This window comes from Colius striatus, chromosome 1 (assembly GCF_028858725.1).
Source record: "Colius striatus isolate bColStr4 chromosome 1, bColStr4.1.hap1, whole genome shotgun sequence".
Lineage (NCBI taxonomy): Eukaryota > Metazoa > Chordata > Aves > Coliiformes > Coliidae > Colius > Colius striatus.
In genome coordinates this window covers 194,005,894-194,021,120 of record NC_084759.1, presented here as the reverse complement: position 1 = coordinate 194,021,120, position 15,227 = coordinate 194,005,894, and the positions used below count along the sequence as shown (strand labels likewise).

Genomic DNA, 15,227 nt, shown 5'->3' with positions numbered 1-15,227 from the left:
CAGTGACTGCCTCCCTGTACTTGGTGCTGGTGAAGCTGCACCTTGAATACTGTGTCCAGTTTTGTGTCCCTCACTACAAGAAGGACACTGAGGTGTTGGAGTATGTCCAGAGATGGGCAACGAAACTAGTGAAGTGTCTGAAGCACGAGCCTGATGAGAAGCAGCTGAGGGAACTGGGGCTCTTTAGTCTGGAGAAGAGAATGCTGAGGGGAGACCCTATCACTCTCTGTAACTACATGAAATAAGGTTGTGGCTAGATGCTTGGTTAAGTCTCTTCTCCCAAGGTACAAATGAAAGGATGAGAGGAAACAGCTTCAGGGAAGTTTAAATCAGATATTAGGAAACATGTCTTCATTGAAAGCGTTGTCAAGTATTGGCACAGGCTAACCAGGGAAGTAGTGGAGTCACCATCCCTGAAGGGATTTAAAAGACACATAGATGTGGAGCTGAAGGACATGGTTTAGTGTTGGAGTGCTGGGTTAATGGTTAGACTTGATGACATTAAGAGTCTTTTCCAAACTAAATGATTCTAAATGGGAATTGTTTGAAAGTATCATTTTTATGTTCTGAAGACAGAGTCCAGAATGCCCAATATTAAAATCCAACAAAATGTATGCTGGATCTTTCCAAATATTCATTCATAGTCTATCTTACAGTAAAAATGCACATAAAATGTATAGGTTTCCAGATCAAGGCCTGAGTTGCCTACTAATCCCCCCACAGTCTTTATATTTTATGAAATCCTCACTGGCCTCTGTTCACTGACAGTGCAATGCTCAACAGGCAAAACTCCCTCACCTGTGGAAGCGGTTCAAAGAGGTATCCAATAGCCACGATTACCAACAGAACCATAATTGAAGAGAGAGCACCTGCAATCTGAACAAAAGAAGTCAGAAATTATTTGTAAGTGCTCCAAAAGGGAAGTATTACTGACGACTTCTCATGCCTTCCACATGGCTGGTTGTTAAGTGACTTTTGATCCCTCCCACTCAGTTCACCCATTTTGGCTGTCATGCAGCTTTCTATTCTGCCTCAATCTGAATTTCAAACATGGAAAACTCCAGTTACCCCTTCTGACCCTGGGAGGGAAATCTGGCAATCTAGTGAAGCTTCAGACTTTAGATTTGGAGCTCCAAAAAGCAAACTTTATTTGGCTCCAACTTTGGGTTTACATACCTGAGTTTTCCCACCGGTGCTTTCCTGAACGAGGCTCCGAGACATTGAGCAAGTGATTGAAAAGCTTTGAAAAAATGACCCCACGGAGTTGCATATCCCCAAGGCAATAAGTTCCTGTGTCAAACAGCAGAGCAAACCCAAAGGCAGTTATACACAGCAACTGTGTGAAGTTGGAGCTATCACATGAGAACTCTATGCTTCACTCTATTGCAGAAAGCAGAGATAAAGTAGCTGCCTATCAGGACAGTATGCTAAAATAGTGTCTGCCCCAACAATTAATATTCATGCAGATGCCCAAGTCTAACAGAAGCAACTTTCCTCAAATGAAACTAAAAATGAAACTGGTTATCTAAACATAGAAGAATGACTTGTTTCCTGGCATTTAAATGTGTAGGCTGTCAAAAACCTGACCTGATTCCACCACAAAAGAAAAACTCATTTTTGTCCAATATCCCATTCCACTTGAAGAGTGTAACAAAGGTGCTACTGAGAATTTTCAAACCAAGTCCAATACTTTTACCTGGTTGCCATCAATGGTGTAACCATGTTTAAGGGCAAAGATCTTGGCCATTGACACAGCCATTGAAAATCCAACTATTGCTATTGCTATTGCATCCACAAATATTGCTGGGATGAGCTGAATCTCAGGAACTGCTGGTGCACGTAACCTTGGGAAGGAAAGACGTATTTACAAGTTACTATAATCAAAGCTACACACCACATGGAAAAGGTGTAGTTCAAGTAAGAATATATCATCCCTACCCTTGAGGAATATTCCCAACAACATCCACTCTGTATGACTCACTTAGATTCATTCCAGCTGAGACTCCTGTGCCAATAATTACCTAAAAATCCACAAACACTTTCGTAAATATTAGCTAGAAAGAGATAAAGCCATTTGAAGAACTAATCACAGTTATCTGCTTACAGATAACACCCACATTACATTTATTTTTCAATCATCTTTCTAAGAGTAAAAAGATAAAGTATCACAATTTTCTCTCCATCATGTTCAACCTCCCCTTATTTTATAAACTTTTCTTGGAAACAGTTCAATGGAACACACTACTATACAATATTACCACATATTTACAATATATGACCAGTAGTGCTGAGGAAGTGCTTGTTCCCCTGTACTCAGCACTGGTGAGGCCACATATTGAATACTGTGTTCAGTTCTGGGCCCCTCACTACAAGAAGGACATTGAGGTGCTGGAGCATGTCCAGAGACAGGCAACAAGCTGGTGAAGGGTCTGGAGCACAAGTCTGATGAGGAGCGGCTGAGGGAGCTGGGGATGTTTACCCTGGAGAAGAGGAAGCTGAGAGGAGATGTGAAGGTGAAGTCACCTGAAGGTGACTTGGGGTAGAAGTGGGGATCAATCTCTTCTCTCTAGTACCAAATGATAGCACACAAGGAGATGGGCTCAAGGTACACCAGGGGAAGTTTAGATCTGACATTAGGAAGAGTTTTTTCACTGAGAGGGTTATTAAGCACGGGAAGGGGCTGCCCAGGGAGGTGGTGGAGTCATCATTGCTAGAGATATTCAAAACATGCACAGATGAGGTCCTGAGGGATATGGTTTAGTGATGAGCTTGGCAGCGTGAGGTTAGTGGTTGGACTCAATGATCTTAAAGGTCTTTTCCCAACATAATGACTCTATGATTCTGTGACCTGAATCATTCAAAATTCCTTTGCCTAAGCCAAGCTCAGGCAGAACAGTTTACTGGTAAACTAAATGCAAGGACAAGCCAACCATGTCTGCACTGTCGTATTTTGACATGCATAACCTGCATGCTATCTGCAAACAGAACTGGTGCAGCAGCAGTGACAGAAACAGGTGTAAGATCACTTTGCTATTGCCTTACTAACAAACACTACCCTACAACACCACCTCCACCATCTCTCAACACCACCTCTTCTCTTTGTTCCTTCTATCTAGTCTGTACCTATACCTTCAGTTATTCCTTTTCTCAGCCCTGATTTTGTGCAGGTTGTTTGAGAACTCTTAGTTATCCACGCACTTATTTTTAAATACAATCTTTTTTAAAGGTGAAAGGTTATCTGAGATGTGGGCTTTGTGTGTATTACGATAGTTTGCTTTATCCATGGATTTTAGAGAACTCATTCAAAACTGAATGAAAGATGCAGCCACTTATCAGTCTCAGAAACAGAGAAAGGAAGGTTAAGTAGTAGGTTCCCCTGGTTCCTGCTCTTCTTTCTACCACTGCACTTTAAAAAGCAAGCAAGCCCCACAGAACCTCTGAAACTGGACTATGTAAGAATCATCCTTCAGGAGGGAATTCTGAGTTCTTGGACCCAGCATGGGAAATGCCAGTCAGGGACATGTCTGACAGACAAACTCCAGGATAGAGTGGATTTTCCAACAAAACTCTACCTACCCATTACCTTAGGTGGCTGTCCCTCTTTAACTGTATTTTCAATTCTTCTTCAGGACTTTATACTTAAAACTTAGGCATGTCAGCCCTTAACCTTAGGGGTATCCAAACCTTCACGTGGATCAAGCCTCAAATGAATTATGTTCAAAAGAAGTAACTCTAAAGCTCAGTTAGACTTGATAGAAAATGAGATCATTTCTACAGCTTTAGAACCGTTATATCATTTTACTATAGAATTTGACAACTGTCTTACCACAATGATCTCCATAGGAATGGGAACAGGGAGCTTCTGCTTAAAGAGAAGGTTGATTTCCTTGCCAATCAAGAGCAGAACGATACACGTTGACCCAACAATCAACGCAGCAATGTTGGTTGTTGTTATTTTTGAAAGCACAGCAGCTATGCTCTGGAACACAACAGAAGCATCATCATTTTTCCTAAGAAAAGATACTTTTCATGAAGATTTGCCACAACAGGGCAAATTACCCATTGCTGCTCAGCTGTGTTTTTATTCTGCATTTATAACCACAGCAAATGAGCACCTCACCAAAACCCTTATTGTTCCCACAAAACACAGAGGTTCAGGGTATCTCACTGATGGGGGTGCACTTGCAATTAATTGTGATATCAGCCTTCCTCAAATGGAGCAAAAAATTGGAGAAAAACTATTATGAGGGAACTAAACCACAGCTCTTATCCTTAACATTTTCACACATATTTCATACTGGCGGCTGCCTGAAAGCAATAAGTGCAAACTCCTTTTAATACCTTCAAATATTCTTTGGCAAGTCACACCTACTGCATAAACCATTCTAAAACGATAAAGCTGCTGATACAACCATTGAGGTTACCACAGCAATATGATTAAACAACAGTGATCTTGCAATACTGGCTGAACTGGCTATTATTCTAAATACCTCTTAGTTGAAGACACTATTATGAGGGTGTTAAGAAAGCATGCTTGCTGGAACACACATGTTGCTAGAGGGTAACAATTTCACTACCAACTACTACTCCTTCTTCCACTGCATTTAAGAAAATAAAAATAAATAAATGATCTCTGGAGAGGTCTTTGAAAGAAGATGTACATACTCTTCTTTAGACAGAAGGAAAATGACAGGAGCTATCAGTATATTATACATTCAGGACATCCTGGTAGTGCACCTTGAATATATACCTTCCCTCCCCTATTTCTTTGGCAGCTAGGATGTCTGGTTTCTGAATTAGTGAGCGAAATAGTAAATTTGGGAATTAATCAGTGCTGCCTTATTTCCAAAAGCTTTGTTATATCTGTGCAAATATATGAGAAAAATTCCCACCAAGTATTTTCTATAGTTGAAATGTAGTTGAAATCCTTAAGTATTGTTATGGTTGAGCCATCAATCTGCTCAAAAGCTTGGGCTCTCACAGATACCAGACACCTTCCCCATTCTTCCACTCATGAGCTCCTGTCTACAAAATCACAGGACTGATTTTGCCCCAACAACTTGGGATTCCTAGACTGGCAGGCAAAGCAGATTCAGATGCATTTCAACTCAGCTTGTTCGTAAGAGGAAGAAAAGTAATGCTCATAGAAACTTAAAAGCTTTGGTTGTGATTTCAGTTAGAAATGTCCCTTTAAACAAATAATTTGCTGCATGGGATACAAATGATGGGTTTATGCTGCATGGTTTTTCTTCTATCTTCTTTCATCACTGTGTTACATAGAAGGTGAGTGGAAGATTAGGCTATGAGCTATGTCAAATACTGGATCCCCACATGCTCTCAACTATCAGTTTTAATGCTTAGGGTCTTTGATAAATAACAATGTTTTACATTGAGTGGCCTTACTGCAGAATAGTTTTTCAACTAAACAGGTGCATTTATGATGACACAGTACTTTGTGTCTAACCACACTACAAAACAGCTTACAAATAGGAAATGAAGAATACTCCCGTCAGGAATTGTGTGTCAAATTAAAGAAGTTTCTAAGAATAGTGTTTTCTAGCTTTGCAAAACATGTCTGGTCTACAGTGAAACATTTTAGTAGCACATTTTTCCATGACATCAAAGGTAACAATGAACATTATCCGTTCATTACAAAACTTCATTTACCAGAATCCTAAAACCTGCCCATCTCAGACAGTGCTGATCTATCAAGTCACACTCAAGCTGCACTTTAAGATGTTCATACATTGCTATGGCACTTAAAGCCCTCATACACCTTTTTGAATACTGAAGCATTATTGTACTTAAAGTTAAAGTAATTTTATAAAAACAGGAAAAGGCTTAAGTACTAGATACAGCCAATGCAGAATTTACATGTTTAGTACAGTTACTTACGTATACAACCGAGAGGGGTCCACTGTATCTGTTAGTCTTAATGCCAAGGAGATACTTTAACTGAGAAGTGAAGACATGAACTGCAGCAGCAGTGGTAAATCCTCGCACCAGAGGCTCTGTTAGATAGATGGCTACAAACCCAAATCGAAGGAGACCTAAACACAACTAATGAACAAGAGACGTATTAACCATGTGACTTCACTGAAGCCTGAATATCAGCACTCTGCAGCAGACATGCCACAGGACACCTCTTATCTTGGTGCCCAAACTACATCAGGCAAATGGGAACTCGGCTTCCCTAAAGCCACAGTTCTGTAGGCAGCCATCAAGGCATCAAATTTTCCATGCCATAGTCAGGTGCAATGTGAGATGGGGGAAACACACATGTGTGTTTGCATTTATGGACAGATTAAAGAACATCATTTTTTTTTTCTGATGAGATAAGAAAATACAAAAGGGGGGAGGTTCCCTTTCTCCAGTGAAGCCAAGATGCCAGGCAAAGCCTTGTCTCCAGTGTATTCCTCCCCACTTCTGTTGCGTGGCTGCTACAAAGCAGCCTGTATTCTACACCATGCAGTGATGAAGCACAGGTCTGTTGACAGGGGACCTGCCACAACCCAGCACCCCTTGAAACTGCAAGTCTAGAAGTAGCAGCATCTGAACTTGCCCTTACAGTAAACTGCAAGCACATACCTGGATGATTCCTGTAAGAAAGGCGAGAGTCACGGCTACCTGTACCCTCTTGGTATCCCTGGCATGGTAATATTCAAGAGAATCTGTAACATTGGTAGAATTATAGCCTATGGAAATCATTTCATCAGGCACTTGTCTCACAGCAACACCACCAATCATCATACTAATCACAGCAAAGGTGCCTGAAATAAAAGGGGGGGGGGAAATAATCGGTTAAAATCCTGACAGGGTTTTCTTTAGGAATGGTTCTACTTATGAGGTATGTGGAATGAAACTGTAATAACCCAAATACTGTATTTTTCAGTCTCCAAATCTGCTCCAGTACTCAACACCATTAAAGCTATCTAAATGGTGAACATACACCTCTACAGTAAGTAAACATCAATTTTTTTCCGGCTCAGTTTCTGTTATGCAAATTAAAGATTAATCCTGGCTGCACACAGTTGACTGCAGCGATGAAATTATAGTTCAAGGCTTCACAGCACACATTCCTAGATCTCATCTTATAGAAGATGTTCTTCTATTTCTTCCTAATTATGATGGATGAAATAACAATAAAAAATAGTGGCAACGTTGGACATATTTGTGTTTCTCCTTTTCACTTAAATTCGAATGTATGGAAAATAACTACACTTCCCATTTATCTGATTTTATTTTTCACAGCTTTATTAAACACAAAGACAGACTTTCAGTTATGCATAAAGATATACCTATTGATATGTGCTTGGAGGTTCCAAAAAAAGTATATAGAAAGACAGGATAAAATGAAGAATATAGGCCAAATACTGGGGGAACAGCTGCCAGCAAAGCATAGGCCAAACCTAGGAAACAGACACAAATACGGATGTTAGGCAAATAATAGAGAGAAACCACTTGAAGCAAAAGGATTCAAGCCTAGTAAAATTGAGCTCATCTCAACAGGAAATTTAGTGACATATCACATGTTTAGAAACCAAGAAGTCTTGCAGGGAATACTTTTTAAGATGTATAATACTGTAGGGAAGTGCCTAGAAACCTGATGGTGTGAGTCATGAAACCAGAAGTCTCTAATTACAGGCACTGCAGGTGTGTGAGTGTCTGTTTGTGTGTACATCTGCCTGCTCATTGTTTTGCCTTTGTGGCTGGAAGTACTTCTTAATAGTCAACACTTTTTGTTGTTTTTGTTTTCATCTGTCAAAGAATGTAATTAGAAACACCCAAAACCCCATAACTATTGGGCCATCTTTGATTTTTCACCTCCTTTTCTCATCAGACATAATCTTGATGGTAACCCATGACTGACTAAACGCTCCATCTCAGAAGGAGTGGGTGATGTAACAAAAACAACATGTTCCTGCAAAACATGCTCCAAAAGGTAAAATATGCAGAGAACATTTCTTACAAACTGTAAGGTCATAGAACTTAGAGTCCGGTGTTGTTCCCAAAACTGAAGTCCTTTTTGTCCCTAAGCCTTGTCTGGTTCTGCACAGTGGTGTGAGCTGCCCCACTCCCAGCCGCAGCAGGGCTGGCACACACAGCGCGGCTGCTGCCAGAAACGCGCCGCCTGTGGGGCTCCCTCTCTGCTGCCCGACAGAGCACCTGCTCCTCACAGGACCTTGCGAGCAAAGCGTGTGCACTACGGGACAGGACACATAACCATCCTGAGCACACCCAGCAAAATCAACAGCTCTGCTTGGCCTGGCTTAAGGAGAATTAGGCACCAGAACCGAATTGAGTTGGGTGGGCAGACTGATCTAAGTTAGGACTGAAAAGCTCAACAGTCCAGTGCATTACAGAAAGAAGCGATGGTTCACTCACCATTCATTTCAGTGATACTGAAAAACATCTCTCCCTATTAATTTATTTTTAAATTGAGAGACAAAACATCAGGTCACAATAAAAGAACAAATTCAGGAAGAGATCTCCTGGGTCTTCCAAGCACCCCCGTGCAGTGTAATAGCTCACATTGCCTTGATCATGCAATGTCTGAGTCCTAATCAATAATTCTTATTCCCATCAGAACTGGAGTGATGATATCATTTATTCTCTTGCAACAATGAGTTTTTCATTAAGTCCTTTTGAAACTCATACCACATACACTCTCTGTCCCAAGGACTACCTCTCATCCCAGGAGTACCAGCAGAACATCTTGTACTGTAAGAGTCTGGCCTTTAACATGGTGATGAAATTAAGAGTACACGTGACCAGAATTGAAAACCAGTGGTTTCCAAAATAGCAGGGTGGGTCTGTTTGAAGTACCTGATCTGAACATCCCTTTATTCCTTTTCATTTGTACTGGCATTTTTAAAGGCTGTCAGTGCCAAGGAAACAGAGACATTGACAGGAGTTCACGCCTTAAACACCCTGGCCATTGTAGTTCTACCTGGAATGATTTCCAGGCTTCTCTGAACTCATCTTTGTTATAATTACATCCATCCCAGAGAAACAGACATTCAACTTTTGTCTTTTCAGAAAGGGATAGATTAGGTGCAGTTTAAGGCCATGTCTGCAGTCACCAAAGGAAAGAATAATGTTCAGTTTAAAACAAAGTCACAAAATTAAGTACAAGGTTTGCTGCTGACCACTTACATTTTAGTGTCCTTATCTGGTCATCAGATAAACTGTGTTTTCAGCAGACAAACAGTAATGTTTGTGATTAATATAAGACAGATTTGCCTGACAGTTAACCACAGTACTTGTCAGTTTAAGACAAGATGTTTACATTTGTGTAAGAATAAATACTCTTAACTATTAAAAAATGCACAAAACCAGGAAGCTACAGATACAAAAGAGATGAACTGCACAGCCTAAGTCAAGATATTCCATTGCTTTAATGGGTTACTGCCTATTAAAATCTCGGCTTCTCAGATTCATGGATTAATTCTTCAGCCCTGCTCAGGCCTAAAGTAGAACAAGTGAGGTGGAAATACAAAATAAGACAAGATGTAAGTCAACTTATATCCAGTCAGTAGCATTACCCTTAGCATGAGGAATCCCTCTGCACTGGGCTCTGCATAAATTCAAGAATTCCCTCTAAGGCCTCCTTGGGAAATCTACTGGGACAGTGACAACTCTCATGAAGTTGTCATTCCCAGAGCAGTGATGGCACCTCATAATGACACTGCTGTAAAAATGTTGTCACTTTTTAACACTAGAGTAGTTTTGAAGCTGCTGATAAAAAGATCAGCGAACATTGGCTTTCTTCTCATTTTCCACAGAGCCTGCTCCTGCTTTAGAGCCAGGCTCCACTCCAGGTGAAGCAATTTAACAGAAATGCCACAGATTTGCAGTTTTGTGATAGAAGATACTTTCAATCTATTTCTACCATATAAGTCATTGCCCACTACTATGGTTCCACCTTAACCTGGTGACTTCTAGCCTTAAGAGAAAAAGAGGGATTAGTCTCTGATTTCTTGCAAGTTCTTCTCTGATTGAGTTGAGGTTGGTTACTTTGCAACAGCTGCTCTCTTGAAACACCACGTCTATTAGATATAGTGCTATCCTCTGCAAGAAATTTGCTACAACTTCCAGGATGACAAGTTCAGAAAATAATTGGCTGCATTCAGCAAAGGTTTAGACATGCACTTAAACTGTGAAAAGCTGTTCTGTCATCAAGAGCTGTTTTTATTGATCAGAGGTGAGCTTCTGTGAGAGTTTGCTGCCTATGACTGACCATTTTTAAGGGAATCATCATTATTATGGGCTACCATGCACAATGCTATACTGATCTCCACACACACACACCTGAACTAACACATCCCAGTCTCCTGAGCACTCATTTGGGAAGCCAAACACTACCACAAAAGCACACACAGAAAAAGCAGAGGATAAAAAAATTCCTGAGAGATGTTTACCTTGAGGAAGCTGCATAACCCCAGTGCTTATACCTGAGATAATGTCCCCTAGTAAGTATTCCTTCACTGGGTAACGGGGAAGCCATTTCAAAATTGGTAAGAAACTGTAAAGATGAGACTTGGCTTTCTTAGAAGAACAACTGAAAATACAACGCAGAAAGAAAAAGTTAGACACTAGCAGGAGACAAATAGGTCAAAAAGACGTCTTTATTACTCTATTAAGGGAAGGCTTGGACCTCTGATGGCAGTAATTTCTGGACAAAGCTTAAGCACAAGCAATTATGACTTCAGTGAATTTAGTCCATTATCACATGTTGATTGCTGTTCACAAACCTTACGGAACTGGAGAAGACAATTAGTCTTGTGAAGCTGGAGGTCAGCGGGAAGTAAAACTGTTCAAGTCCATGCACAATTGAGATGTGACACAACACTTTTTGCTGAGATCATTCCTAGTAACAGTCCCCTGAGGATAAATTGCTTTCTGATAGCAGTTTTTACTCAAAGTACTTTGCAATTCCCTTTTTCTGTTTTCACAGACTGGTAGGGGTTGGAAGGGACCTCTAGAGATCATCTAGTCCAACCTCCCTCCTCAAGCAGGTCCACCTAAATCAGGTTACACAGAAATGCATCCAGGTGGGTTTTGAAGACCTCCAGAGAAGGAGACTCCACATTCTCCCTGGGCAACCTGTGCCAGGGCTCCCTCACCTGAACAGTAAAGTTTTTCCTTATGTTTAAGTAGAACTTTTAAAGTTCTAGCTTTTTTCTATCACCCCTAGTCACGTTACTTGAGACAACAGAAAAAAGTGTTGCCCCATCCTCTTGACAAACACCTTTTAAATATTTGCGAATGTTAATGAAATTCCCCCCTCAGTCTTCTCCAGGTTGAAGAGTTCCAGGTCCTACAGCCTTTCCTTTTTATTTACTATTTGTGTGTTTTATACTGTTGATTATAACAATTTATATTATTATGCTTTTTTAAAGAAACACTGTTATTTTTCTAATGACTATCACTATCATTGATACTGATAGGCTGACCTTAAAGCTATTTGAGAACACAACCCTTCTTTACCCTGAAAGGAAAGACACTGAAGCCAGCAACACTGATCTTTAGCAGAGTTATTAACCTTTTGAAACCCTGACTTTTGAAATCCTGCCATGACAAATGATTAGAGCCAGGAAATAAATATCTCTGTCCAGTACTGCCCTGCATCATACTTTGATTGTACTGTGGTGCGAAAGCTTAATCTTAGGTAAAAGTATAACACTGAGACCATACAAATGCTTTTTCTGTGTGGGAGGATTGCAAGAAAACTGCAGGGACTTGTTAACATTTCTGAATTCTCATGAGATTAAATTGCATGGTGAAGAAATTTATTGCTACATGTGAGAAAGGAACTAGGTTCATCTACACTTCTCCATGTTTAAGTAGACTGAATCAAAAGAAGTCAGCTCAGGATGATTTTGATACACATATCTTTTATTCAGGACAGATAATTTTTTTGAGGTGGAATTAGGTGCCATTACCATTAGAATGATCATTCCATTAATCAAAACAAATCTCCAAATGTCAAATAATGTGAATAGGGATATTTTACAGACAAGTAGCCAGGCAGAAATTATTTGCTGTCTTGCAGAACAAGGTTCTAGCAAGAAATTGAATCAAGTCTGCCAATGAAACATGGATAAGCATAAAGCTAATGAAAACTTAACTAGAATAAGCTTCTCTTCATTGTCTTCTGGTCCCACAGAGCAAGACATGTCCTGTCTAACCACATCATACTTAGATTCCAAGGCAGTTAATTAAAAGCTACAGAATGCCTCTCTTAAGTCCTTATTGGACTAATAATTTAGATTTCTACAGAGCTGTCATTCTTTTTCCATGAAAGGATCATGTGAAACACGAACTTGGTTGTTAAGTATTTCCACATAAAAAGAAGAGATATTTTTGTGGGTCTTATGACTTCATTTCACATGATTTGACTAATACTTCACGTTCCTATGCTGCATATCTTTCCTTTGCATTTGACAAAGGCAATTCAACTAATTCATGCAACATTTTGTAATACAGTTACACATTAACATATAAAACCACATATACAACTTCATCACGGTCTTGCTGAATAATCAAAGTAGAACCAGTACTTTCAGGTTTCTTTGAAGAGATTACTAGTTATGTAAATGATTCAATTAAGAATTAGAATATTTCTAACAAAAAAAAAAAGATAAGACAAAAAGCCCTACCGACAGGAATGGGCAATCTTCTGCCTTAAAGTCTGAGGAGTTCTCTCTCGTCTGTGCAGCTGTTCTTGCAAGAGCTCTTGGTTATATATTGGTCTCTCCACACTATACCTCTGGGTTTGCTCAAGACATGCTTCATATTCTTGAGCATGTTCCATAGTTGATGTCACAGAGCAGGAGCCAAGGAAGAACAGATCCACAGCCTCCACTGAAAAACCTGGTTGTACACAAAATAAGTTTGGTTACACTTTTAACCTTTGATTCGGCATTTCTCTTCAATGAATGTATTTTGATAAGCTAGTGATAAGAACAGTGAATGCAGTTTAAAAGCACTGATTTGATAGTCTGTAACAGCAGTAAGTAAATAAACCACACACAATCTTTACTACATGGAAGCCATTAATTATGCTGCTTTTTCAGTCAATAAAGCTCTTTCATTAATTATTCCATAAATAATTGCAGAAACAAAATTGGAAGATTATATTCATGCTTATCTGGATTTTCCCTCCCCAGTTTTCAATGACATCAGAGTTAGAGAGATTACTTTATTGCTGAGTTACTTCCTGCTTACTAACCAACCGTCACGTTGCTCTCCAAGACAGAACTCCAATTTCAACATTCAGAAAGCCATTTCTTTCTTCCAGATAGACAGTTGCTTCCTGTGTCCATCCATCCATTCATCCACCCACCCACCTGCTTTCTTCAGCACTTCACAGGCTTTTCTTTTTTTCCCAGACAGCACCTCAAGCACAATTCACTACTTTCATGAAGTTACTCTTTCAATGGATGTGCCACTTAGTGCTACTCTCAGTCCTGCACTCACTTAAACAGGAGTCAGGAGATGCACACAATTTTCAGACTAGCCAGAATGTTTGCAAACATCCACTCATCTGTCTGCTTCACTGCCATAAACATCTTAACGTGTTTAGGAGACATTCTGTTAATTCCTTTGCCCCATGTTGGCTGCCTCTTAGAAATACAGGGCAAGAAACATAGCTCCAAATAATGAGCAAAATGACAAGATTGCTACACTGTTAGGCAGAGATGCTGGCTAGTGCTACGTTTGATGACAGAGTGCCAAGTGCAATGGGAAATACAGCCATAGCTGCGAGCAAGGCCCTTGGGCTCAAGTCCAGCAAGTCACTTAAGCATGTGTTTGCCTTCAACCAAGGGAGCTAAGCTAGAGGTGTTTAGTTTTTAGCTATATATCAATACTTTCCCAGAAAAGGATTACCATGCAGAAAATTAAATAAATTGCTACCTAAACACTCAGACAATGCTAACCACAAGTGCTTCAATGTTCTGATTCAGCAAGTACTGTTTGCCCGGCAGCCAGGCACCAACATTGCTACCTAGGCCTTCAGTCTGTTAAAAGTGCTGGAATATTCCACTCACAGCTTCCAGTTCTCTGTCTCCCAGGACAGACACAGCCTAGCATCTCTTCATTATTTCATACGCAATATTTTCCCTACCTAGTCACAAGAGGCTATTTTTACTGAAATTACACACCACATTCAAGATTTACTTCAGCTTTATCACATGAAGTATCTAAAGTTTGTTTTTAAGAACAGTATCATATCAAGGGTACTATCAGAACTTGTTCCCTTTGTACTCCTGAGACATAGGAGGTTTCTTACTTAGAATCATAGAATGGTAGGGGTTAGAAGGGACCTTTAGAGATCATCTAGTCCAAACCCCTGCAGAAGCAGGTCCACCTAGATCACGTCGCTTAGGAATGTCTTTCCGTAGTTCCAATTCACGGAAATGTCTGAATGAAATATGGCAAATTGTTTTCTTGTGTTATTCCTTAGCAAATTGTAACTCTCAGCACTACATTTTCCCCCTCTACCTGCAGGTTTTGACCCGGTCAACATTGGAACAGGATTGTTCTACTGACAGTTCCCATCTGAGCAGCCCTCGGGCTTTTTCCTCACTCCCATGTTATCGCACACATCTTGTTTCAAATTTACAACAATCCTGCCCACACTAAAATGTATGTTTGGTCACTAGCATCTGCAGCACATTTTTGCCATGTCAATGTCAGGAGTATGGAGCCTGAGGGCAGCCTTGGCTGCAGTGACCATGAGATGGTAGAGTTCAGGATTCCGAGAGAAAAAAGATATAGATGGTAGTTTTATACCATATCTCTATATGGTCCTGAAGACAAGGATCCAGGAGAACTGGTTGACTTTCAAGGATTACCTCCTCCAGACTCAAGAATGGTACATCCTGAGTAACAGGGATTGATGAAAGAGTGGTAGAAGGCCTGTGTAGATAAACAAGGAGCTCCTGAAAAAAACTCAGACATGGAAGAGAAGCATGGGAGATGACAGCAAGGATAGATGAAGCAGGAATAATATAGAGACAGTTGGTAGAAAGGGAACGTCAGTGATACTCTTCTATTTTTCAAGGCTTTGTCTTATATAGCATCATCAAAGACAAGCTTAAGATTCCGTGCTTCTTGCGTGCACACTACAGGTGCACACAAAAGGCACACCCCAAACCAGTTCAGAGGCTTGGGTTTGGCCAGACTGTTAAAATAAAAGGGAATACAATATCAAAACATTT

The 15,227-nt window shown here is 40.2% G+C and overlaps 1 protein-coding gene across 12 annotated transcripts in view; it reads right to left on the bottom strand.

Moving 5' to 3' along the window:
• SLC26A5 (solute carrier family 26 member 5) overlaps positions 1–15,227 on the bottom strand; it is a 36,689-nt gene that overhangs the window by 9,099 nt on the left and 12,363 nt on the right. For 9 of the 12 annotated variants that reach the window (XM_062019181.1, XM_062019237.1, XM_062019246.1 and 6 more), the window contains exons 2-11: positions 12,663–12,876; positions 10,422–10,561; positions 7,299–7,409; positions 6,589–6,770; positions 5,896–6,060; positions 3,827–3,979; positions 1,939–2,021; positions 1,697–1,844; positions 1,177–1,290; positions 799–876 (exon numbers count right to left, since the gene is read on the bottom strand). In XM_062019181.1, the coding sequence (XP_061875165.1) occupies positions 799–876; positions 1,177–1,290; positions 1,697–1,844; positions 1,939–2,021; positions 3,827–3,979; positions 5,896–6,060; positions 6,589–6,770; positions 7,299–7,409; positions 10,422–10,561; positions 12,663–12,817 (1,329 nt within the window). In that variant the 5' untranslated portion in view covers positions 12,818–12,876. Of the gene's footprint in view, positions 1–798; positions 877–1,176; positions 1,291–1,696; positions 1,845–1,938; positions 2,022–3,826; positions 3,980–5,895; positions 6,061–6,588; positions 6,771–7,298; positions 7,410–10,421; positions 10,562–12,662; positions 12,877–14,799; positions 14,949–15,227 lie in introns of all 12 variants that reach the window. The other 3 variants (XM_062019191.1, XM_062019209.1, XM_062019201.1) reach the window with 2 other exon arrangements.